The sequence below is a fragment of the Zalophus californianus genome, chromosome 4, assembly GCF_009762305.2.
Source record: "Zalophus californianus isolate mZalCal1 chromosome 4, mZalCal1.pri.v2, whole genome shotgun sequence".
NCBI classification, from domain to species: domain Eukaryota; kingdom Metazoa; phylum Chordata; class Mammalia; order Carnivora; family Otariidae; genus Zalophus; species Zalophus californianus.
This window is the reverse complement of record NC_045598.1, coordinates 71,105,193-71,131,669: the sequence shown is the minus strand read 5'-3', so window position 1 is coordinate 71,131,669 and position 26,477 is coordinate 71,105,193. Positions and strand designations below refer to the sequence as shown.

Sequence of the window (26,477 nt, the reverse complement as noted above, 5' to 3'; positions counted from 1 at the left end):
CTGGGGTGTGTGTGGGTTGCCGGGGCGGGGGGGCGAGTACCTGAGGCTAAGCAAGAAGGCAAAACTTACTAAGCACCCACTAAGTGCCATGTATTTTACATACATTACCTTCCGGTGAGGTAGGTATAATTATCATCCCCAATAGATGGTGTAACTAAGACCTAGGAGACAGTATAGCTTGCCCAAGGGGATGAAGCTGGGATTCAGACTCAGGTCTGCCTGGATCCTAAAGCCCTCTTTCTTTTCACTACATGCCAGATCAAAAGACTGAAGGGAAGAAGAGCCTAAATTGGCCCACGGGGCAGCTGGGAAGGAATGGGCAGTGGGAGAAAATGCTGGAGCTATGGGAACCAGAAGGAGGCACACCAGCTAACTCCATTTTCGTTCATGCCCAGTATTCCCCCATCTTCCATTATAGGGAGTCAGCTTCTCAGCTGGAGTCTCCCAGTGTGAGTTGAGGAGCCTCAGAGAGAACTCATCCCAGAGAAGGGGGAAGCAGCGCAGTGCATTTGCCTGAGCTCCAAAGCCTTGGAGTCCAAGAAAGGAGAGCATTCTGAGTGGTCTGAATCATCCCACCCCAACCTTTTTCCTTCCCTCTCTCCTTCCATACGCACCAGACTTGCAATGAGGTCTAAAGGCCCTCCCTGGCTTCTTCTGCTCTCTCTCCCAATAAATCTCTTGTACATCTAGTCTTGCCTTGGTGTTAGCTTCATGCGGAACCTAAACTGACACAAAGGCATTGTCCCAGCACCTTCTGCCATGTTACAGGCCATTAGGTAGCTCTAGCATATTGAGAGAAAGGAGCCTTGAGGGCCTGATGGTTGTAGGCTTGTTTTTAAACATATGTGAGTCAACCTTCATCCCAGGAGCAACAGGACACACCTGGGGGTGCTTTGCAGAAGGACGAGTTACCAGATAAGCAGATGGGCCAAGATCCCATGAAGCTTGGGCTGTGGCTGTTTATATGACCCCACTGATGGCCATAGGCTGGTGAGATGATGAGGAAAACTAAGATTATAAATACGCGATACAAATATCATACTGAACTGATGATAACTGCTCTCATAAGGCAGAGGAACTCCATGTTTAGTTTCTATAGCAAGAATATTATAATTGTGTTATGTTTGTAAATTAGGTAACATAGAAGCCAAAATTTACTGCTTGCTAAATGCCAGGCACTATACTAAGCTCTTTATTTGATAACCAATATCCATTACTCCCTTCTTCTATGCTAATAGAACCCTGCTTTTGTTTGAGACAACAATGAGCCAGCCCCAGGTAATGGATTCTGTCACGCAATCATGACATTCCTGTTCTCCATGGTCCTAGCTGCTTCTGCACTAAGAGGTGTCCACACAACACAGTTCTGTCCAGAAGACCTAAGCAGAAGTCTGTTGAGGTGGGAACGGAAGACTGAGTTATGAAAATGCTTCTCCTAGAAGACTGACTACAGGTCACCCTCTTCAGGTCTTTGCTCAAATGTCGCCTTCCTGGTAACACCTACCCTGAACACTCTGTCTAAAATTGTAGAGCCAGGCACAGTGTAGGCACTCAAAACATTTTTTTTCCTTTGGGGGAATACATGAAGACAAAATAGGGAAAGTTACTGGACAAAGTGCAGAATAGCAAACACAAATGTCCTGGGATAGGAATATGCCCGGTATGTTTGGTGAATTGTAAGAGGCTGACATGACTGGGGTGGCGTGATGTGGGGGAGGAGAGAGAGATGAAACCAGACTGACAATGACAGCCTGATCACATGAGGGGGGCTTGCAGGTCCCAGTAAAGCTTTTGGCTCATGCTCTGAGTGAGCTGGGAAGCCAAGGACGAGCTCTGAGAAGAAGGATAGCCTCTGCCTTCCATTTAAAAGCATTGTCTGGGGGCACCTGGGTGGCTCGGTTGAGCGTGGGATTCTGGATTTCAGCTCAGGTCATGATCTTAGGGTTGTGAGATTGAGCCCTGCGTCAGGCTCTGCGCTCAGCGTGGAGTCTGCTTGAGATTCTTCCTCTCCCTCTGCCCCTCCCCCTGTCTCTAAATAAAATATTTAAAAAAATATAAAAGTACTGTCTGGCCGCTGCTGAGAGAGAGACTGAAGGGGGCCAGGCAGAAGCCCAGAGAACAATTAGGAGGCTACTGCAAAAGTCCAAGCTGGTGATGGTGGTAGCTTGAACCAAGGCGGTAGCAGTGAGGAAGGAGAGAAGTGATCAGGTTCTGTATGTATTTCGAAGCTGTAGTCAACAGGATTTGCTCACAGAGAGGGTATGGATTGTGAAAGAAAGAGAAAAATGATGGATCACATCAGGTTTTTGCCTGAGCAACTAACTGAAAGCAAGGTGATTGGGAGGACTGCAGTGAGAATGGGTTTGGAGGGAAATCCAGGCACTCAGTTTTGGATATGTTTAAATTTGAGATGCCTACTATATATCCAAGTGGAGATATTAAGCAGTCAAATGGATGTACGGCTCTTGATTTTGTGGGAGAAGTTCATGCCAGGGATATATGTAGTATTTAAAGCTATGAGACTGGATGTATTTATATAAGCCATAAGTGTGGGGAAAGAGAGAGAGAAAGAAGGAAAGAAAGAAAAGAAAAGAATAGAAAAGAAAGGGAAAGAAAGGATGGATGGAGGGAGGAAAGAATGAAAGAAGGAAGGAGAAAGAAAAAGAAAGGAAGGAAGGAAGGAAGGAGGGAGGGAGGAAGGAAGGGAAAGAAGGAAAGGAAAGGAAAAGAAAGAAAGGGAGGAAAGGAAAGGAAAGAAAGGAAGGAAGGACAGGAAGGAAGGAAAGTTTGTTCCAGTGCAAGGTTGAGTGCTGGGACAATCCAATAACGATGATACCAATATATGTGGGGCGCTGCCACCTTAGACGCAGGTGCTCATTTACCCCTTGTAAATGTTGCACGGTAAATACTCTCAACTGATGGAATAGTAGAGGAATCTATTTCACAGGATAAGTCATCTGTCCAAAGGTACACAGTTGGTTAAGTGCTACTATCTACCTGACTTTTGAGATAAATAACTTTGAGTTTAATGTCCTCCAGCAACTTAACTTATAAACCTTGGCATCATCCTTTGTCTTGCATTCCCCATCCAACCAGACTTTCATATTTATTTTCACATTAAGCTTCAGTACAGCGTGTGTTAATCTCTTAACTTGAACCACTAGTACTGCCTCCTAATAGGATCTCCTGCCTTCGGACTCTCCCGACTCCAATCCATCCCTTATCTTCCTAAAAATAAAGCTGATTGTGTCACCTTTCTGCTTAGCCCTTCTATTAATGCCCCATTATCTGCAAACTCTAATCCAGCTTCTTTAACTTGGCTTCCTGGAGACTTCACAATCTGGCTCCAAGCTACTTTTCCAGTCTCATCTCCTGCTACTCTCCCCGCAACCCCAACTCCCATGCCAGTCACTTTCCTGTGACATTGAACCTCTGGTTGAGACACACCAAGCTCTTTGGCAACTGGTTCACATGCTCTTTCCTTTCTGTGCCCACATTGGTTAGCCCCCCCAGTACAACACTGACTAGAAGACATGTTGGGGGGCACTGTGTTGTTCCACATCTCAGAAGAAAGCTTTCAATTTTTCACCATTAAGTATGATGTTATTGTAGGATTGTTTTAGATACCCTACATCACAGGAAGGAATTCCCCTTCTTTTTGTAACTGATAAAATTTATTGTTGTTTTATCATGAACAGATGTCAAATTTTATCACTTTTTTTTGCATCCATTTGGTATCATAAATTCTCTCCTTTAATCAGTCATTGATTTATTTTCTACAGTTAAGTTAACCTTGTATTCCCTGGGTAAACCCAACATGATCTTTATGTTATTATCCTTTCTATATACATATATTCCTGGATTCGATTTGCTACTACTGTATTGAGCACACAGCACTATAATCTGTGCAGGGGACCTGGGGGGCGGGGAGCACTGTTTGGAGGGGCAACCAAAAGCAACCTGGTAATTGGGAACAAAGTTTGAGTTCCACTTCTTTCTGGGATTAGGGGCTCTAAATAGACATCAAGGACAGGGGGTGAAGGGATTACTATAGGAAAATGAAAATTCTGTTATTGGTAACTTTCATATTCAGTATAAATTTCAGTACACATTCAATCCAAAAATCAAAACAGATCTTATTGTTATAAAACAATTTTTAATAGCAGTGACATAAAAGCCTACTATTTATAAGTAAACCCATTTAATGTTTAGTTTGCTAGTTCACATTACATAAAAAATGATGAATAAAAAGAAAAGAAAGTCCTACAAAATCCCCAAAACACCCCTGCAGAAAGCTTTTCTACAAGTCCATGAATGACATTGTCTCTTTCACTTTGATGAAGCCAAGGTTGATGAGGATGTTCTTTTCCAGTTCTAAGTAACTCTCATAGTCCATTTTCAATTCAGCCTCCAACTGTTCCTTTGACTTCTGATACATTTTCTAGGGGGAAAAGCCAAATCATCCCAATAAAGCACTGACAGCTAGAAATACCAAAGAAAGGAAGGGGCTGGTTTTGAGCAGTTGGCCTAGCCACTGCCCTCTGGGAGGGTTTCACGGGAGGGCAGAAGGCAGGAGGGGCAGGAGGGCATCTCTGGCACAGTGAGGGAGAGCGGCGGCTGGCTCTGAAGGGCAGTGGCAGAGAGAGTGGAGAAGAGTGTGCAGGTCTCTGGCTTGGGAAGCCTCCTGCCAGACGTGAAGAGGCCAGATGTCCATCCTGGCCAGCAACCCTTTTCTAGCAGTGGTCCCTTGAAGGTCTCCTCATGGAGTCTGGTTTTGCAGAACTGGGAAGTGGGGAATACATGGCCCTTTGACACCTCTTTCTCAAAAAAAAAAAAAAAAAAAAAAAAACCCTCTTCTAGTCTTCCTTTTTTCCCATGATTCTTGTCCCCCTTGTGTAGCCTGAAGTGTGGATAATTGCCTAGAGCTTACAAAATTCTTTTGAATTCCTCCCTTTACTAAGTCCTATTTAGACGGCACAGCAGCTTATGGGTCACACAGAAACTGCTGCTTTTTCTAACTTTGGGTCTCCGGCTGAAATTCCAGTTAGAAAAACTCCCATTTCATGTGCTGTTAGAGCTGTAATTACTATTATTTTTCAAGAAGTGAGCTGTACCCAGACTCAGTGCTTGGGAAGAGATGGGTGTACGGTTTCCTTTGGATTTGTGGGTTGACATGTACAGCCTCATCTCTGGTAACAGCAGGGCACCTGTCAAGACCAGCCATGCTGGATGGATGTGTGATCTCCCCCTGCCTTCTGTAATCACAACAGTAGACGCTTCCTACCATTTTCTATCTGCTGCTTACTAGCTAAGTGCTGTAAATATTTTAACTCATTTAATCTCCCCTACAGTCCCCTGAGGTTGTTACAGCTGTTCCCATTTTCCCTTTTATCAGCAGTTGCTTGTTAGAACGTATTTCTCACTGACATTACTTGTTTTTCCTTGGTGACACCTTCCATGTTCTAAATGTAACAGAGGAGCCCATTTAAGTCCATTCGTTTATCTCCAGTCTAGTTCCAGAGAAAATGGGAGAAGTAGTAGCTCTACTTTAAAGAGGGTACTATGTCAGGGCACCTAGGCGGCTCAGTCAGTTAAGCATCGTCCTTCGGCTCAGGTCATGATCCTAGGGGTCCTGGTATCAAGCCCCATGTGGGGCTCCCTCCTCAGCGGGGAGCCTGCTTCTCCCTATGCCCCTCCCCCTGCTCGAGCTTTCTCTCTCTCTCTCTCAAATAAAAAAAATAAATAAAGAGGGTACTAGATCACATGGAAATGAAGCTACAGGAAGAAGTTGGAGACATTTTGGAAACTCAAGCACATGATACAATTTCAGGATATGATTATTATAAAATTCAGGTGTTTTAAGAGTATTTCACATGCAAATTATTTTTGGATTTTCCACAGGTCTACTGGCTTCCAACTGATGTGGATGATTAGGCCTGTCGCTGTGGTATTTAATCACTCACACTAATCATGGGTAATTGTGGGCATAAAGGAAGGGTTATCTCACACCACAGAATTTCAACCAGTGTTTGTGAGTATGCAAAAGAATGGACCAAGACCAAATCTTTTGTAGCAGGGAAGATGATGAAAAGTTCATTGGTATTCTTTTATACCTTGCCACCACTAAACAATGCTTTTGAAATGAGGACTTTTGCTTTTATTACACTGATACGTATCTATCAATAAGTGATAATGTTAACATTAAGAATTCCACATGCTCATGCTCTCACATGAATAATTGTGCTGGAGGAGGTTATATATTTGCCTATAAAGAATCTATAAATGGGATCAGTGGTGAAATTGCTGGTGACAAAAAGCCTAGGAAGGGAATGAGCAAGAGAGAAATAGAAACGTGGACTGAGGGGACCTCTGCTGAGAGAGAGAGAGAACTGAATTCACAGAATATCCAAAGGTCCCAATCCCAGTGGGCAAGGGAAGACCAACAGTGGCAGAAGCTGGGAAACAGAAAGGTGAGGGCCTTCAGAGTTTTAGGTTCCTTTCTGGGAGAAAGATGTGTCCTCTACCAAATTCTCCTCTATCTCAAATTTTATAGTTCCCATATATTATATTATAGTAAAGTTCCTATCCATCTGTCTGTATACTGGTTCCCATTTACTAAAAGTCTATTTGTCGGGTTACTGAACTGAAAAGCCTAATCCTAAAAGGTAGTTATCAGTATTCCCATTTTACTTTATTTTTACTTATTTATTTATTTTTACAGATTTTATTTATTTATTTGACAGAGAGAGATACAGTGAGAGAGGGAACACAAGCAAGGGGAGCGGGAGAGGGAGAAGTAGGCTTCCCACTGAGCAGGGAGCCCGATGCGGGGCTCAATCCCAGGACCCTGGGATCATGACCTGATCTGAAGGCAGACACTTAATGACTAAGCCACCCAGGCGCCCCAGTATTCCCATTTTAAAGACAAGAACTGAAGCTCAGCAGTGACATAAGCCTTGCTCCAGATCTCGTAGCTAGTAGTGGTGGGTGGAGCTGGGATTTGGGCCCACGTGTCTTCATTCTATAGTCCACTCTTTTTGGACTACCTGTTTTTCTTTAAACAAAAAATTTTTAAGTAATTTCTGCACCTAATGTGGAGTTCAAACTCACTTCTCTGAGATCAGGAGTCGGATGCTCTGTGGACTGAGTCAGCCAGGTGCCCCATGCACTACATGTTTTAAGGTATTATTCACTGGATGTTAAAATTCGATGCAATGAAAGATTCCAGATTTTGCATTGTTGTATCTATGGATGATATTCAGATGCCTTTGTATCTAAAGGACTTTGAAATTACAGAAAACTTTAGAAAGTTAAGTTGGATAGAATCTAGATAGGTGTCCAATTGATAGTTGTCACTCATGGTAATCTTGGAAATGAGAAAATACCCTTTTGACTGTCATGAGAAAGAGAGAAGAATGTGAAAAGGCATAATTTTCTTATTGAAACTGTGGAATAAGCCAAATATACATATTTCCACTGGGGTTAGAGGAAGGCAACGGCTTTTGTTTCTGAAATTTCACTTACAACTTTTGTCTTCTCAAGTTCCAGCTCCATTTCCTTCTTTTCTTGTTCACGAATTTTCTTCCGTTCCTCTACATATTCCAGATGCTTGACTTCTCTTTCAAAGTAGTAATTCATGCTTGATACCTGTTAGAAGCACAGGCCCATGAGAGGGGTGCCCACGTGGAAGCCCTCATATTCTTCACAAGGCTCTAGAAGAATTCCTGCTGCTTGTAATTCATTAGCTGGCTTACCTGCTTTGGGATACCACCCACAGGCCCACTACCAGAGGAGCTAGCTAAACGTGGGGGCTACTGTGCTCAGGTTCAGGGCCCTGCAAATTGGAGGATTCCATGAAGGGAGTAGGGTTGGAAGAAGAGAACAGCAAAAAATTATAGTTTTGTAAAAGAAATACTCAGGGATGGCTTTTTTCCCTTTCCTTGCTTCTCACTTCTAAGCCTGAGGAAAGTATCATATCATCAACCAAACTTGGAAAACCCAGATGAGGAGCTCAGTGTAAACCCTAAAGGGACAGGAAGGGAAGCTGAGTTCCCCAGAGGACTTGGTGTGTGCACAGAAGAACAGAAGCAGTGAAGTCAGCAGAAACCTTGGGCAAAGCAGCCAGGGGATGGAAAGCTTTCTGCTTGCAGGTAAGTAGGCTGATGTTGGGACTTGTGGCGGATTGTAATCTATATATTTAATGTTGGTTGCATATGTATTTACTTATTTCTATTCATTGATTTTCTTTTTATCACCTTATTATTACTATTACTTAAAACTGGCGGGTGGTGCCTATGGAAGGGCAGAAAATTGCCCCCTCAGCCATGCTGCCTACAGTACACCAACTTGGGAGAAGACGGGGTGGAGGTGGGCGATGATGGAGAGATGTATCAAAATGTCAACTGGGCCTCCAGGAAGGGCATCACTGAAGGAGTCCCGTCCTTCAACAGTCTGAAAATAACATTTTATGAATCCCCAAATCAAGTCTTTTCTGAATCTGGGCTTCATTTACTTGCCCTTTCTTCTCATCACATTTGTTTTTCTGTAGTTTCAAGTTATTTAACTCATACAACAGAAATACATCCCTTATTTGGGATTGTGTGATTCTTTTGTTTTCTTACAGAGCAAAAATGCTGTCATTTCTGAACACACTTTTAAAACATGCCTCAGCAATATCTGGTCACATAAATTCTCAGAGCCAAAAGGTACTAACCTCATTGGTGGAAGGGTGACTTAATGTCCAAGGAATTTCCAATATATGCAGTGTTCCATAATAATCAGCTATGGCTATAAATTGCTGCTTAGCTGAAAGATCCAAAAAATGGGGGGGGGGGAAACAGAAAGTCATCCTGGAGGTTAAACATGAAATGTGTTTTTGTTTTTTGGTCTCCCAAAAGACCTGCTGTGGTTATGATAATCTTGGCATCTTCATCAGGCTTTCATGACTGAGGACAATATTAACTGATATATAAAAATCATTTTTTCCAGTTGATGAAATGAAAGTCGAGACCCGGAGCCTTTGTCAGCCCACCTCAAAACTTGTCTTCTTGGTGCTCATGTAAGGAGTGTGGCTCCCAGCTGAGGTTGACCCTCTGTGTGGCTGGGCCACTGGACAGACTTGAGAAGAAAGTGAGGATAACACAGGGAAAGATTTTCAAAGAAAAATCATGAAGCCAGTTTTCACCAAAGACTCAGTAAGGGCTGAAGGATACCATTATCCAGATGAATTTCAAAGACACAGCCAGAACCCATTTTCTTATTATAAAAACAGATTGCTTCTTTTGATCATTGAAAATGGATATAAAACACAAATGTGTTTAAGAATTTTAATTTTCTACCTTATCATATGGGGTTTCTTTTCTTTTTCTTATATTCAGAAGGTTTGGTTTAAATTGTTAAATCCTAGACTCATAATCCCTGGATGTATACAAAAGCAATGTTTTATAGCAAAGATGGGAAAAAAAACCACACTTGGTGACACGTAAGGCTAAGTGGTTGCCAGAATGTGACACTCTAGAAATTCTGAAGACTGAATTTCTAAACGTAATGTTTCTGAGAGAGAAAAGGATAGAAAGATAATTTTATGCCTGCATACCTTTGGAAACAAAGGGAAACTTCTTTTAAAAGAGGCAAATATACTGGGTTTATATAGAAAGTAGTGCTTAGGTAAAACAGAGAAATTGGGACAAAGGATACAAATTACTTTTCTGAGGACACATCCTTGAATTTCTGCTTGCTTTGTTATACGTTGTTTTTTTCCTCATAATTAGTTCAAAAGTTAAAAGTTTAAATAGACAAATGACCCCAGAGAGTCATTTGATCTCATGAAAAGAATTGCTTGATATTGTCCAGGGAAAAGCCAGAAAAATGATAAAATATTGAAAATTGGTGATGTAATGAAAAATTAAAGATACAAGAATTACTCTATTTGGGAAAGAAGCAGCAAAAGGTACCAAAGATTTAGGGATCACACTGTCTGACCTGGAGAAGATGAGAAGGATGCTTTTCATCATGTGGTTAGTTCAAAATCAGCCTCTGCTTGTCGTACTAACCATGCCTCAGAAATAACGAGAGAAACTCAGGTTGTATCCAGAGTTTGAGTGTAAGAAGGAAGGGGAAGGAAGGGAAGAGAAAGGATGGGATGGGCAAAACTTGAGAAAAAAATATCAGAGACTTTCCAGATGAATGTCAAAATGTTCCTGAGTCGCCCTCCAAAAAACAAAATAACTTAGGTCATTTAATTAGAATTAACACACCAGAGAAGGTCCAGGGTTTGATGTAGGTGATCATAGTTATGCAGATGTTTTGTGACAGGGCTGGCTCATGAGTTTTCTCCAGAAGGTCCCAGATGTCAATGTATCCATCTTCTCGGCCAATATAGAAAACTCCAGGCCTTGTCAGGGACCAGTGGCCTGCAGTATACCTTTTTGGTGCACAGGATGACTGAAGGAGGGGTCCAGTCTTTAAACAAAATTTTAAAAGCACACACGAAAACTTTTGTTATTATCTGAGGTGTATTCACAATGATTTTCTTTAAGTACAACTCAGATGGCTATGATCATGGAACAGCACAATTATGCCCACTCTGAACTCTTAGTTCTTTTTCTTATAGGATTTTATATAATGCCAACTCTTTTATTTCCTGTGCATTTTTTATAACATTTTTTTCTTATTTTAGTTGCCTTTTAGAAAAGATCAAACCTTCCAGTCAAGCTGGAGATTGGTGGATGTTAGGTAAGTAGAGATTATAAGGAAATTTTGCTTATACCTTTATTTTGCTGTTGGGTGTCTATTTCCAATGGAGACAACTCTGGCAGCCAGGAAAAAAAGCCAATAAAAAGTCAATTCCAGCTGTGAGCTGCATCCAATGGCTTGCAAATATTGTTTGGAAGAGGATTTTAGACCAGCAAAGCATTGGTACAAGATCAGCTTCTCTTTTCTTTACCATGGGGTAATTTGCCCTCTTTGGGAGGTTTTCAGAGAGAAAAAAGATCAGATGTGCTCTCCTCTTACGGTTGCGCTCCACCTGACAAGCAGGTGTCTTCATTTATCTACTTATAGCTGCAGAGACTAAACTAAACTGTGAAGCCGTTTCCTACCCTCTGAGACATGCATAAGAAACTTCCCTGTGGGAAACGAAGAGTATCTCAGATTCATGGACTCCTTATCCTGTTCTTGCCCACCTTGCCCAGCTCCTTCCATTTCTGTGGATAACCCGGTTCTTGGCCCCTGAATAGTCTATGGACAATCTTGCCTAATTTTCTTTTTCTTTAACAACAAAACTGATACTTATTCACTGTAAAAAAGAAAATTGGACATACTGAAGTACATTGGTATAAAGTAGAAGTCCTTTTGTGGATGGGCACTTTAAGTAGTTTCCAGTTGTTTCAATGACAAACTCGTACATAAATTCACACAAGTATTTGTGTAAGTTAGAGTCCCAGAAGTGAAAGTGTTAGGTCAAATATATATATATGTATATGTATATTTTTATCACTTTATTTAAAGAATATATATATTCTTTACTGAAGAATATATGTACATTTTTATTCATTTTATTCAAAGAATATCTATTCATATAAATGTTATATATATATATACACATTATATATCATTTTTTCAAAGAATATATGTATTACAGCTATGAAATAGATATACATACATATTTCAGATTTTGATGATCTTAAATTGCACACTAAAGAGACTTGTCATACTGATTTCCTCACACCCTTGCCTCACTGGATTTTATCAGTCGTTCAGTTTTTGGCAGTTTAGCTTCTATTTGCCTGGAACCAGGCCCTCTCCTAATCCTGACTGCCAGAGTCCTGCTGCTGCTTCCCTGTGGTCCATGCATGTCTCTGGTCTATTGGCAACAGACCCCTTAGCTTTCTTACTCCCACTTTCTGAACCTGTGGACATATTCCTGGTACAGAAGCAAAGTTGATAGATGCAGTGCTTCTCCTTGGACTTCATAGTAACCAGCATCCCATCATTTATTTTAAGGGGAGGAAAAAACATAAAATAAATCAACTGCCCACAATACATATTTTGAAGAAAGACTGTTAGGTCTTAGAGAGCAAAAGACGTAAATATTGTTTCCTTCCCTCAGGGAAGAAAGGCAAATGGTTGTGTTTTCAAAAGGCTTACGTGGTTCTGCTGACAAGCTGGAACCCAAGCCATCTGTTGTAATTTCTCTAAAAAGTGTCCCTAAGGCACTATTATGTCAGAACAGTCTGTTGTTCCCATTGTCTTTCTCAGTAACCAAGGACCACACACCCACTCCTCCATTTTTCAGGCAACTCACCATAACACCTTCTTTCCAGATGGCCACGTTCCATCCCCCAATGGTGAGGATAATGTCCTTGTAAAAAGGTGACCTCTGAACAGTGTGGACAGATCCATCATGGATAGTGGAGAGGCTCACTGGCTTCTTTGCTGTTGGGATGGAAAAGGCCACTTCATGTTTAATAATAGTGTTTATATTCCTGCATGAAGAATAGGCAGAACTCCAGTGGATGGACAGGTCATGATTAATGGGATCCAAGCACAGACAACAAGAGGTCAGTTGGGGTAAATGAATCTGTCAAGGAACAGCTCTTCCTCTTTTTATGTAAAGTCTAGGGAATTTCCATCAAGGCCATTTTTCCAGTTCAAAGGAATATTTCATGTTCTTAATCATTTACTCATTCATTAACCCACTTGGTTGGTCAATAAATATTTGTGGATTGCCTATATGTATCTATAGGTACTACAGATGGCTGAGTAAACAATGGTTAATAAATGAACATGATCCTGCCCTCATGGAGCTTACAGTCTAATGGGAAAGACAGATATTCAATAAATAATATCCAATATCCAATAAACAAATCCCAAAGTATATAATAAAAAAATGTTAAAAGTGTTATCGTGGAAAAAAATTGCAAGAAAGAGTAACGAGGCACATCCATAATTTAGACCGAATGGTCAGAAAAGTCTTCTCTGAAGATGAGTCATTTAGTCCTAAGTAGCACTTTGGTGTGGGAAGATTTTAATGTGGAGGAGTATTCCAGATAGAGGGAACAACGCACTCCCAAGTCCTGCAGAGAGAAATGCTTAGTGCCTTTATAAATTTGAGGAAGGCAATAAGACTGAAGTCTGGTAATCCCAGCATGAGACCTATGAAACAGATGGGGACCAGGAGGGTCCAGACCACACAGGGCCTTGTAGAAAAGGAGTTTAGATTATATTCTCCACCTGATGTGTTTCACTGAGTCCTTTAGGACCAGAAGGCAATCTGACTGATTTCTAAAGATTCTCTGACTGCTATGAAGAGAATGAATTAGAGAGAGGTAAAAGAAAAGAGGGGACACCATAGGAAGTAGTTCTGGTGAGAGAACTTGGTAGCTGGGTTGAAAGTACAATGGACAAAAGTAGATGAGCAAGAAATATTTGCAAGCTGGAAATAACAAGACTTACAGATGGCTTGAATAGGAGGGCTGAGAATGATAGGTTTCTGCTAGGAGCAGCTGACTCCATGGAGTTTCCATTTATTGCAACTGGAAAGACCAGGGGGAGGCAGGTTTGGATATTAATCAAGATTTCTCTGCTCCAGCCTACAGGTCCTCCTTTCCTTTAGTCTGTGTACCCCACCATTGCTTGGGTCTCCTCTCCCCGAGACCTGGATGCAGGGCTGGCTGCTCCCTACTCCTTGCTGCCCACACCCACCTCAAGAATGGCCGTAAAGGTATGTCCTATTTAGGCCAAACCATATTGTCCAGTTACCTTATATCCATACCATCCCATCATATTGATAGCTATGTAAAAGCTGGATTTTTCCCCTCCTCTCGGAACCCCAGTGGGACATAAAGCTGAAAAAAGAAAAAAAAACCCACCTCCTAAACCTTGCAAATAGCTCATAGAGTTTCAAAGAGATATTTGTCCACCCATATTCATAGCAGCATTATTTGGAAGCAACCCAAGTGTTTATCGATAGACGAGGGAATAAACAAAATGCGATATATACACGCAATGGCATATTATTCATCCTTTGAAAGGAAGGAAATTCAGACATATGTTACAACATGGGTGAAACTTGAGGATATGATGTTAAGGGAAAGAAGTCCATCACAAAAAGACAAATACTGTATGATTCCACTTATATGAGGTATCTACAGTAGTCACATTCAGAGAGATAGAAAGTAAATAGTGGTTGCCAGATGCTGAGAGTAGAGGGGAGCAGGGAGCTAGTATTTAATGGGTGCAGAGTTTCAGTTTTGCAACATGGAAACAGTCCTGGAGATGGGTTGCATGATAATGTGAAAGTACTTAATATTAAAGAATTATACACTTAAAATGATTAAGATGGTACATTTCACATTTATGTATATTTTACCACAATTCAAAAAGTTTATAAAAAGTAAAAATAAACAAAAAATTTAAATGTAGCTTTCCTGGATTAAAAAAAAAAAAACAGACCAATTTTCCTCCAACTGAAGCTCCATCTTGAAGATAGCATAGGAGACATACTTCTAAGGCAATCTTGAAGCAATCTGGAAGGTTCCTGGGAAGTCAGGAAAGCCCTGGACACCAGCAGCTTTCTTCTTGTTGCTGCTCTTGTTTTTCAGAGCCTGGTTTTTAACCTCCTATAGTGGGGGTTCCCTAGACACCACCTCACTCTGGTGAGCAGGGCCATTCATGAATCTGGAAGCCCTCTGCAGAATATAATGATTACCAGTGATAGCAAGATTGATAACCACCAAGATTTATACTTTAAAATAACATGTTAGGTGTTCTCAGCCCATAACTTTTCCTTCCTTTTGTCCTTTTAGGGACATTTAGTTCCATCTAGCAATGGATAGAGCTGTCCTTAAGTTATTAAATGGAGTACTTAGAGGCCCCAGGCCAAGTTGCTATGAGAAATTTACAATAAACAAAGAAGTAGTTTCCAGAATCATTATCTAATGCAGGATTCAGTACAGTGATGTGATTAAGAGTGCAGACTGCCTAGGTTCAAAATCTGGCAATTCTGGTACCTACCCCCTAGGGTTGCTATGAGGATTAAATGAGCTAATCCATGGAAAGTACTTGGAAGAATGCATGATGCATGGCATGTGCCGATTTGTGAGTAGAGTACATGAAATAATTATAACAATTGTCATCGTTCAGCCTTCATTTCTTGGCTTGTCACTTAGATCATCTGGAAATTTTGTTTGATTTCCTTCTTTATCACATATATCTCATTCAGGATACTGCCTTTCAGATGCTTTTTCTTAGAAGAGGAAATTCTCCTTCCTGCCTTGTTGATAAGAACATGGGGTCCCTAGGAAATCAAGAAGGACTGCGTCCCAGTAATTGCCTCATCTTTACTCAGGTACACTCCATGGTGTTTACGAAAAACATTAGACTGGTTGCTCTCAAGGAAAACATTGCCAGTTTATGGATATAATTAGGGCGAGCAGTGCACAGTTTAGAGGGTCTAAACATTGACTTTCTCTGAACTTCAGCCATTATCCAATGGGAATAAGTGTTGCTTGGCTTTCCATGTTACAAAATGCTTGACTAATGATTTTAAAGTATTTTAAAATATTATGATGATTTTAAAGTATCCTTTTGTAAGTAGTTAAAGTTATTTCTCTCCTTTTTTTTTTTTTTTTTTTTTGCAATGAACTAAATGCCAGGAAATTAAAAGCAACTCTTCTTCTTCTTTACCAACCTATATTCCACTGGTCACAAAATCCTGGCATGTTGACTGCTAAGCCTCTCTTATATTTCCTCTGCTGTACATCCCTGTTACCATGCCTATACTTAGTCCTCTCCATCTCTCATCTAGACTATTGCAAGTGATCATTCTACTTCCATTGTAAGTCCCACCAGTAAATTAATCCAGCCCCTGATCTCCTGCCAGAGTGATATTTTGATTATACCAGTGGCACTAGGATAAGTTTCGAAGCTTAGTAGGCTCTCAAGGCTCTTAGCCATTTGGACCCAGCTGTCCTTCCTGACACCTCTCCTGCTGCCCTCTCTATTGCTATGCTTTGGCTAGGAGATCTCCATTTCTTAATTGTCCACTGCTCTTTTGGGCTTCCATGTTTTTGCATTTATTATTCCTTCTATCTGGCACATCTTTCTCCAATTGGAAAATTACAATCCACCCTTCAAGACCCAGCTCAAATGTATCTCTCTTCAGTAGGGCCCTTTCTTAATGACTCAAGAGAGTTTGTCCCTTCCTGGTTTCCCATGTCACTTTGTGTTTGCTTCTAGCCACAGCTCTAATGACAGTGTAATGTCATCATTTGTTTACGTGTTTGATTTTTCTAATAGATCATGGAACTCCTTTGGGGGAGGATAATATCTTGTTCATCTTCATATCCCCCAGTGCCTGGCACAGAATAGATTCTCAATAATGAATTGACAAATGAATGAAAGTAAGAAAGAAAGAACAAAGGGCGCCTGGGAGGCTCAGTCAGTTAAGCGCCTGACTCTTGATTTTGGCTCAGGTCATGATCTCAGGGTCTTGAGGTCAAGTCCCTTGTTGGGCTCCACGCTAGGCATGGCGTCTGCTTAAGATTCTCTCTCCCTTTCCTTCTGCCTATCTCCGCCCCCTGCTCATGCTTTCTTGTTCTCTCTCTCTCAAAAAAAAAAAAAAAAAAAAAAGAACAAACAACATTAGTGAGTTTCAAACACAAAGCTCTTGGTTTTTAAGTTTATTATCATTGGTTATTCTAGAAATGGAAAAAAATTTAAAATAAATAACTAAACCTGTTTATCAGGGTCTCAGGGTCTGCCTCAAAAGCAGTTTAGGAAGCTGGCACCATGGTAAGGCCTCAAAAAACTCTGAGACCAGGAAGAACCAGTGTAACCAAGTCATGGCATCAGGGTCTCCACTGGTGTCCCAGCAGAACAGTGGAGACAGCCGCCGTGTGCATGCAGTACATGCACAATTAATACTCAAGAATTATTGAATAAACAGGTACATGAATAAACATAAAAGTAGCTGAATGTAATTCATTATATCCAATATATAAATTTGAGTTCATCTTTTAAATCCTGGAGTTTGAGAACGGAAAGTGGAAAATCAGTCTCACTTCTGCAAGCACTTGACCTTTCCTTGGATCATATCTAATTCTCTCTCAATGCCCCACTCTTATCAATAACACACATTTTGGTTTCTGGTCAGAGGTTCTATGTCAGAAAACTAGGAGTGCTTCCGTTTCCAGATTAATATGGCTATCCTCGAGGCAATGCTGAGAAACACGCCTTTCTGGGTCTAAGGCCGACTCCAGTCTGCAGAGCCAGACTCGGTAGATAGAGGGGAGGGGGTGAAGTTCGAGGCAGAGACCTGAGACCCAGCAGCGGTCCCCTGCAGGCTGTATTTCTGACCTCTGACCCTGCTCAGTCACTCCCATGCCCGCTGGTTCTGAGATCAGATTCCCTTCTGCGAACCTAGCCGGCCTGCCCCACCTCACTGCTCCATCGCATGCTAGCAGTCCCAGCAGCTACCTCTTCCTGTGCTTCCGGTCATTCCACATTACAGAATGTGGCTCAAATACATTTTCATGCCATAATCAAATCCAAAGCTTTAAAGTAAGCAGCTGTAATTGTAGTGAACCTCAGGGCTCCAAGCTTTGACAGGGAGCTTAGCTTACTTATTAGGGAGCCGAACTCTGATTCCTGCTCCCAGCTGGGTGTGGTCCCCATACCGCTGCTCAGCTGCCCGGAGTCTGCACACCGCTAGTCCCAGCCAGAGAGGAGGGTCCTGCAGCTACTTCTCCATTCTGTTCTGACGTCGCCAAGATCATTGTAAATTTAATTTATAATTTCACATTAATATTTTTCATATAGATGAGTTACCAAGTTGTTGAATTATTGAAACACATGTTTTTTTTTTTTTTAATTTAATTGTACAACTATCTTAGTCATTTAAGCATCAATAGATCAGTACTCCTCAAATTTGGGGGAGGTGAAAACAAATCACCAGGCGAATCTTATTAAAAATCCATATTCCGATTCGCAGGCCTGGGGTAGGGTCCAAGGTTCTGCATTTCTAACAGGCTCCCAAGTGCTGCTCTTTGAGGCCCTCACTTTGAGTAGGTGCAGACACAGGACGTTAAGTGCCTTCCCTCCCCTCAGCAAGGCCAGGGTTACTCAGCACTTTGTAAAAAGGAATAACTTTGGGGCGCCTGGGTGGCTCAGTTGTTTACATGTCTGTGGCTCAGGTCATGATCTCGGGGTCCTGGGATCAAGCCACGTGTTGGGCTCCCTGCAGGCTCCCTGTGGGCTCCTCCCTGCTTGGCGAGGGAGTCTGCTTCTCTCTCTCTGCTCCTCCCCCCTGCTTGTTCTCCTCTCTCTCTCACTCTCTCTCTCTCAAATAGATAATATCTTCTAAAAAGAAAAAAGGAGTAACTTACTCATAACAGAGCAATCATCAGAACTTACTCATCAGTCGGCCAGTTTCAGGGTCTCTTTCCATTTTCCAATCTGTGTATATCACTCCACCTTCCTAAAAATATTACAGGTTTCTGATGAGTACAATGACAACTTAAGGGACTAAAGACCTCATATGCATGTACCAAGTCTGGCTGTAACCCAAACAAGCACAAAGCAACAGGTTAATTCAGTCAAATGATAACTTGATATAGTGTGGAGGAGGCTCAAAGTGATTACTTGATTTTATATTGAACAAAAAAATGAATTTGTTGAATTTTTATGTACACATAGTGATGTGGAAAACACAGGCATTTATGGAGATAATCTATGTACTGGGTTTCTAAAGTTTTTGTTAGTAGAAAATTGTCCCAATGGACCAAAAACTCCAGGAAGGGATCTGGTTCTACTTCTTCAGTGATTTGTTCTCAGCATGATACAAAGTCAGTACTTAAAAATATTTGTGAAGTAAGAGAGAAAAGGGGAATGTAAATTGATAATATGGTAGCGTTACCTTTAAAGTTGAGAACAGGAAACAAAATTCCATTTAAATAACATAACTAATAATATATATTCCCACTTTCCTTATGGCCATGATAAGGAGAGGGGAAGGCAGGGGGATCTGGTGTAAAGGGGCAGAAAGCCACACACAGGGAAAAGATGCAGAACCCGTGAACAGCAGAGGTGGGAGAGGTTTCGAGGAAACCTTAGTCCCATGGCCCATCTAATAGCAGGAACACGGAGACTCAGAGAGGTTAAGTGACTTATTCAGGGTCACCCAGATGCAGGCTCCTAATTCCAGTGTTTTTCTCTCTGGGTGATAAAAGGAAAACACAGAGAAGGGTGTATAAAAAGAGGAGCTGAGAGGCCTGGGAGGATGGCTTGGGATGTGTAGGCGAGGGAGAGGACAGGGGAAAACATCTGGCCGGCGCCCACTCATTCCCTCATCTGTGCTTTTATTCATGAACACATGTAACAAACAAGGGCTGTGTTTGGTGTTGGAAATTCAGTCAGAGGACAAGCCCTCCCTCCACTCTCCACTTGTGGTGCCGAGGCCGAGAGAGCACAGACCGGCCCGCGTCCAGTGCACACACCTTCCCTGTTGGCTGTGACACCTCGCCCACCCTTATCATGAGTGAGCCCACGGTGTGTGCCACCGCTGTTAGGACCTTTCTGTATGTGACCCAGCCTCCACCAGAGTCCTGTAAGAGTCACTAATATCTCCTGAGTCTCACAGTGGATACGTGCAACACCAAACAGAACCAAGTCACAGAGGAGTAGCTTGAACCAGGTTCATCCACACGTGGCGAGTGCCCATTCTCTCGGCAGCCACCTAGCTGGGAACCTTCCCATGCTACTCCTCCATCCAGTTCCCGGGGCTGAGAATTCTGCTCCTCCTCCTCCCCTGTGTTGACATTCTTGGCCCCACTGCTCATGCCCTCTTCGTCTCTGGGCTGGCCCCCTTGAAGTCACTGCCTGGCTGGCCTGTCCGTCTTCCTGGCTCCACTCCCTCCTGCTGCAGCTCTGCACTAGCCAGTCTAGAACCCGGGGAGGTCTCCCTTATTCTCTCTAGCCAAAGGAGACGGATCAGCCATGTCAGGTGTTGGTAGAAGAGCATTCCACCGGAATGTCAGCCGATGAGGGTAGGGAATTTTGTCTCCTTTTTGTTCACTGCTCTATTCCCTGGGCCAAGAACAGTGCCTGGCATATAATACATGCTCAATAAGTATCTGCAATATCTGCTGAATGATGGATTAAGTTAATTCTAAGGAGGGCAAGGGCTCGAAAGGCAGGAAAGAGTTTGGGGTAGAAAAAGAAAGAGAAAAATCAAAGCAGCTGGAAGGAGAGAGGGAGATTGGTGTAGATGGGGTGGAGAGATAGGAAAGGGCCAAATTATGCAGAATCCTGTAGGTCACAGTGTGAAGAGTTTGGATTTTGTTCATGTTTGAGTTGTCACTGAAGAGTTTAGCCACCGGGTGTCATACTTTAATTTCCGTTTTAAGATCTTGTGTTCATTCATCTTTCTAAAGCTGTCAGCCCCTGCTTTATTAAAACTCTGGTGTGGGGGCTCCTGGGTGGCTTAGTCAGTTAAACATCTGCCTTCAGCTCAGGTCATGGTCTCAGGGTCCTGGGATCAAGCCCCGTGTCGGGCTCCCTGCTCTGCGGAGAGCCTGCTTCTCCCTCTCCCACACCCCCTGCTTGTGTTCCCTCTCTCGCTGTGTCTCTCTCTGTCAAAAAATAAATAAAAAATCTTTTAAAAAACCTCTGGTGTGCACAGAGACAAATATTATATGATTCTACTTACATGAGGTACCTAGAGTAGTTAAAGTCACAGAGACAGAAAGTAGAATGGTGGATGCCCTGGGCTGGGGGCAGGAGGGAATGGTGAGTTATTGTTTTATGGGTACAGAATTTCAGTTTGGAAGGATGAAAATGTTCTGGAGATAGATGGCTGTGAGTGTTGCTCAACCATATGGGTATATCTAATAATACTAAATTATACACTTCAAATTTGTTAAGATGGTAACTTGTTATTTATATTTTTCCAGAATTAAAAAAAATTAGAAGCCCAAGTTATAAAAAATTGAAAGCCCAAATTATAAAACAAGTATCTGTTTGGTAAGTGCCTCACTGCTCACCAAATGTAATTCAAATTCCCTAACATGGCAGAAAAGGCTCTTTGGTTGGATCCCAACCTAGCATTCAAGGTATAGCATTCCCTCTTGCACAAATGATTCCACTATCTCCAGGCAAATCCCAAGCTTCCATAATTCCAAAAAGTATTGTTCAGGCTGTTACTTCTGCTGGGAATTGTACTCTGATCTTTCAGATGCCTCCTCAACCTCCAAAGTCCAGCCAGCTAACAGTCCGCCTTCCCCCACCTCCCCTGTCCTGTCCCCATGGCTTCTAGATGGGCATTGGCATGGATAACGCCTTTAATGTTTCTGCTCCTTATCTAGGCAGTGAGTGCCCTGAGGACAGGGACTGTGCTGTTGATTTATGTCTGATCCAGGGCCTAGTGATGTGCCTGGTGGGCAGTATGCTCTTGAGAACCCTTTATTTCAGGGAAATAGAGTTATGAATGAAAAAGGCATCTCTTCTTGCCATTTGCAACAACGTGGATGGAACTGGAGGGTGTTATGCTGAGTGAAATAAGTCAATCACAGAAAGACATGTATCCTATGACCTCACTGATATGAGGAATTCTTAATCTCAGGAAACAAACTGAGGGTTGCTGGAGTGGTGGGGGGTGGGAGGGATGGGGTGGCTGGGTGATAGACATTGGGGAGGGTATGTGCTATGGTGAGCGCTGTGAATTGTGCAAGACTGTTGAATCACAGATCTGTACCTCTGAAACAAATAATGCAATATATGTTAAGAAAAAAAAAAAGAAGAAGATAGCAGGAGGGGAAGAATGAAGGGGAGTAAGTCGGAGGGGGAGACAAACCATGAGAGACGATGGACTCTGAGAAACAAACTGAGGGTTCTAGAGGGGAGGGGGGTGGGGGGATGGGTTAGCCTGGTGATGGATATTAAAGAGGGCACGTTCTGCGTGGAGCACTGGGTGTTATGCACAAACAATGAATCATGGAACACTACATCAAAAACTAATGATGTAATGTATGGTGATTTACATAACAATAATAAAAAAAGAAAAAGGCATCTCTGTCTCTGTATGGCCATAGATAAAGTTTTGAGCCTCATTTCTTCATCTGCAAAGTGAAGATTAATCCCTACAAGATTATTAGGATTAAATGAGATACAATTTGGAACAAATACCTGGCACAGACCCTGCTATATAGAAAATGTCCAATAAATGTAAGCTCACTTTGGTTATTATAGTAGGTGCCAAAAAATGGCAGCCATTATCATTATTATATCCAGTTGTTACTTATCTTTTGAACTGAGTGAGTTTTGCTACTATATTTTGCTAGCTAACAAAGCAATATATTTTCTTAGTAGGGCTCTAATATTTAGCATGGATTTCTTCTATATGGTGTGGGTGTTCAATAAATATTCACAGGTTGATCAATAAATCATTAGTAAAGAGGATCATACTGAATTTTATAGATTTTTTTCACATTCATCAGGAACATTTTAAATATGAATCTATGAAGCATCAACATTAAAAAATTCAGTGCAAAGAAGTATATTAAAATATGGGAATGGTATAAATATTACAAACCTTCATAAAGCAAATGTGCAGTAAGTGTTGTACTGAAACAGAGTAGAAAAGTGGTTGCCAGGGTGGGGGTGGGGGGGAAGGAGAAATAGGAAGAGGCTGGTAAAAGGGTACAGACTTTCAGTTGTAAGAGTAGTGAGTTTTGAGGATATAATGTAAAACATGGTGACTACAGTATAACACCATATTGTATAATTGAAATTTGCTAAGAGAATATAACTTAAATGTTATCACACACACACAGGCACAAAGATAAATATGTGAAGTGATGGATGTGTTAATTAATTAGATGGGGGAAACCTTTCACAATGTATACATACATGAAATCACCATGATAGACACTTTACATATCTCGCAATTTTATGTCAGTTATGTCTCAATGAGGCTGAAATTAAGACTATATATAATGAAGACTCTTTTCTATATATGTATATACATATGTAAAAGAGCAGATAATTCTAACTCACCTCTGTTCCCACAAAGAACTTTGTGCAGAAGTCTTCTATTGGCTTGAGATGATTGGCCAACCCAGCTTCCAGATTGTGGTATGGGTTCATCTCTCCTGCCTTCACTGCTTTGCTCTGGGCTAATATTTTGTCTTTCAGAGGAGTATGAATAGAAGAAGCACATATTTACAGTGAAAGACCTTTTAAAATATGGTTAGTTTATTTTTTCTGTCCCCCATTTCCTCCCCAGCGTGGTAGGAATAAGTATAAATATCTTTAGACTTCTAATTTAGCAGTAGAACACTTTTTTTCAAACCAAAGTATATGCAGGAACCCTTGCATGTAAAATTGATCAAAACCTGCATTGCTGTGATTAAAGTGTTTCCTGGTGGGAAGGGGAAGGCCCCTCTACCTACTTTCAAGGGCTCTAAAAAGTTCCATGGCACACAGTTTAAAAACCAGTTCCACATTTTATCATTTCAGAATTATTTACAGTAAAAATTGAACATGAAATATATCCTCTGGATTACATTACTCTTGATATTCTCAATAAGACTCTAATTGGAAACTCGTGTCATTTTTTCAGTTGGTATCATATGGACATTTTTTTCAAATAATTCAAGATTAGCCCTTTAAGTGTCAAAAATGATCTAACTTCTAAAAAAAAAATCCATCTAAAATGTATTACTTGTTTTTCATAAGCATAGTACATGTATGGAACATAATTTAAGGTTTTCTTATTAGCTCATGTATATTACATAAGAACACAGTGATTGTACTATATTACAGCTGTAACTATACATGCAAACAGAGCATAGTAAATCTGGGAGCTAAAATTCAAACACCATCTGGAAATTCTTTGTTTTTAAAAGTATCTGACGTCATCTTGTTTTAAAACAAAAGTCTTTTTATGAGCTAAAATTAGTAAATGTTATTTACTGAAGCTTTGGAAAAATAGAGAAAAGCATGAGGAAAATAACAAAAATCATCCATTATCATATTTCTCAGCGATAACTACTATTAAAATATTTCCCTATAATTACATTTCTGTTATATATATATTCTATGAATATACAAAGATTTTCTTTTAATTGTGTCTTTTAGCTTTGTATCCTCCTTTTCTGTGCTCTAAGATATTATCTTGGGCATATTCCCAGGTCACTTATTAGTTTTAAAAAAATGTGATATTAAATTTCTGGAAACCCTACTCACCACATTTCAATATATCACCATCTAGGTTATATCACCCATGGGAAAACAAACAAACAAACATAATAACCAACCAACAAACATATAAATGAAAACTAAAATAGAAAAAAACTGAGAAACAAACTGAGGGTTCTAGAGGGGAGGGGGGTGGGGGGATGGGTTAGCCTGGTGATGGGTATTAAAGAGGGCACGTTCTGCGTGGAGCACTGGGTGTTATGCGCAAACAATGAATCATGGAACACTACATCAAAAACTAATGATGTAATGTATGGTGATTAACATAATATGATAAAAAAAAGTTGAGGAAAAAAAAAACCTCAGGTCTACTAAAAATATACATTCCATCTAAAAAAAATATAGCATAATTATGGACAAAAGTAAAAAACAATTATGAGGGGCACCTGGATGGCTCAGTCAGTTAGGTGTCTGCCTTTGGCTCAGGTCATGATCCCAGGGTCCTGGGGTCAAGCCCCTCATCAAGCTCAGCGGGGAGCCTGCTTCTCTCTCTCCCTCTGCTTGCCGCTCCCTGTGCTTTTGTTCTCTCTCTCTCTCTTTCTCTGTCAAATAGATACATGAAATCTTTAAGAAAAAAAACAATAAAACAATTATGACTTTGTTGGTACAATCAACCGGCATTTCCTTTATTAGAGATCTACATGTTTTGGGCCTGTAGATCCCTTCCCAATAAGTAAGACATCAAAAACCAGTATTGAAATAAGCCAAACATGAAATCAGACTTTTAAATAGCTGTATTACAAAGTGTCAATCAACATTTCAAGAAATAACTAGGTACCTTTAATCATAATGTTCTTTTTTTTTTTTTAAAGATTTTATTTATTCATTTGAGAGAGAGTGAGACAGAGAAAGAGAGAGCAGAAGCAGAGGGGAGAAGCAGAGGGAGAGGGAGCAACAGACTCCCAGGACATGGAGATCATGACCTGAGCCGAAGGCAAAGGCTTAACCATCTGAGCCACCCAAGCGTCCCCACATTGTTCCTACTAAAAGATATTGTTTATGTCAAATTCTTCACCCTCATTTCAATGTCTGTTTTTCTCTTTTTAAATAATATACATTAATATATTAGTATTAGTAGAGTATATCATATTAGTAGAGTAGAACATGCATATAATTTGTAGATAAATACATGTTCATTGGAAATATGTGCTTAAAAAATGTTTCCTGAGGGGAGCAAGACGGAAGAGTTTGGAGCCCTCTGGTCTAACAAGGGGAGCCAAGAGCCTGATCCAGGGTGACGTCAGTACAGGTGATGCAAAGGAAGGGGCAAATGTGAGATGTGCTGTAAAGGAAGACCTAGTTATCCTAAGTGAGAGACTGGATGTAGGGACCTGAGGAGAGAGACAGGGATGACCCAAGTTCTGTTCTGGACACACTGAAGTTGAGGGAATAGATTGGGTTCAAACCCAGGAGATAGCGAGAGGCAAGGTGGAGGATTGTCAACAGGGGAAGAGTGGACCAAGTTACCAGAAGGGGTGAGTAAAGAGGAGAGCACACTGCTGAAGTTAGAGTCTTAGGTACATTTATGATGAGAAGGCAGCAGGGAGAGGAGACCGAGGAGGGAAACTGAAGAAGTATCAGGAAAACCACAAAAGCCAAGTCAGGAGCTCCGAGAAAAGGGGCTTAGTTGATAGAGTTTACTGTGGTGCAGTTAAAGAGAATGAGGCCAGAGAAAAATGTGATCATCTACTGTATTTACTCAGACTCGACTGGAATATCCTGCATATTTATTAAATTCAGCATTATCCTCATGGAATCCATCCATGGATTTCCATCACCAGGGACGGCCTGGGATACTAACAGCAGCTAACATTTACTAAATGCTTACTACGTGACTACATGCCAGGTACTGAACGTGTGCTCCGCATGCACCGTTTCACTCAATCCTCACAGTAACTAATTCTCCTTCAAGGATGACAAAGAGCTGTTAGAGCTGTCTATGTATTAACTCATTTTATCTTCACAATACTCCATGAGGTAGTTACCTTCATTATTTACTTCCCTTATCTTCACCTCTCTCTTTTCAAACAGGTTTATTAAAAAAACGGAAGGCACAGAGAGGTATAGTAATTTGACCTGGTCAAATAATAAAATGGTGGCTTTAGATTTAAACACAAACTCCAGAATCCACATCCTTAGCTACTATGCCACAGTGCTCAGAAGAATGTAACGGAGGCTCTGAAGGCAATTCCAAAATAGGAATTCCAAAAACATTTAGAGCA

The 26,477-nt window shown here is 41.1% G+C and overlaps 1 protein-coding gene and 1 long non-coding RNA gene across 6 annotated transcripts in view; one reads left to right on the top strand and one right to left on the bottom strand.

The window, feature by feature from the left end:
- Nucleotides 1-1,335: 1,335 nt before the first annotated feature.
- LOC113937291 lies at nt 1,336-13,720 on the top strand. Of its 2 annotated transcripts, XR_003524591.1 has the most exons (5): nt 1,350-1,467; nt 5,902-5,974; nt 7,959-8,150; nt 10,679-10,734; nt 13,592-13,720. It is a non-coding gene; the product is annotated as an uncharacterized LOC113937291 (long non-coding RNA). The 2 variants fall into 2 exon arrangements; XR_003524596.1 differs by lacking the exon at nt 5,902-5,974 and having other exon boundaries at nt 1,336-1,467.
- Nucleotides 4,135-26,477, bottom strand: part of DNAI3 (dynein axonemal intermediate chain 3) — a 72,043-nt gene continuing 49,700 nt past the window's right edge. For 3 of the 4 annotated variants that reach the window (XM_027614454.1, XM_027614479.1, XM_027614469.1), the window contains 7 exons: nt 23,053-23,183; nt 18,415-18,478; nt 12,305-12,435; nt 10,257-10,461; nt 8,714-8,805; nt 7,525-7,647; nt 4,135-4,441 (listed from right to left, as the gene is read on the bottom strand). In XM_027614454.1, coding sequence (XP_027470255.1) covers nt 4,301-4,441; nt 7,525-7,647; nt 8,714-8,805; nt 10,257-10,461; nt 12,305-12,435; nt 18,415-18,478; nt 23,053-23,183 — 887 coding nt within the window. In that variant the 3' untranslated portion in view covers nt 4,135-4,300. The remainder of the gene's footprint in view (nt 4,442-7,524; nt 7,648-8,713; nt 8,806-10,256; nt 10,462-12,304; nt 12,436-18,414; nt 18,479-23,052; nt 23,184-26,477) is intronic. The other variant, XM_027614462.1, reaches the window with a different exon arrangement.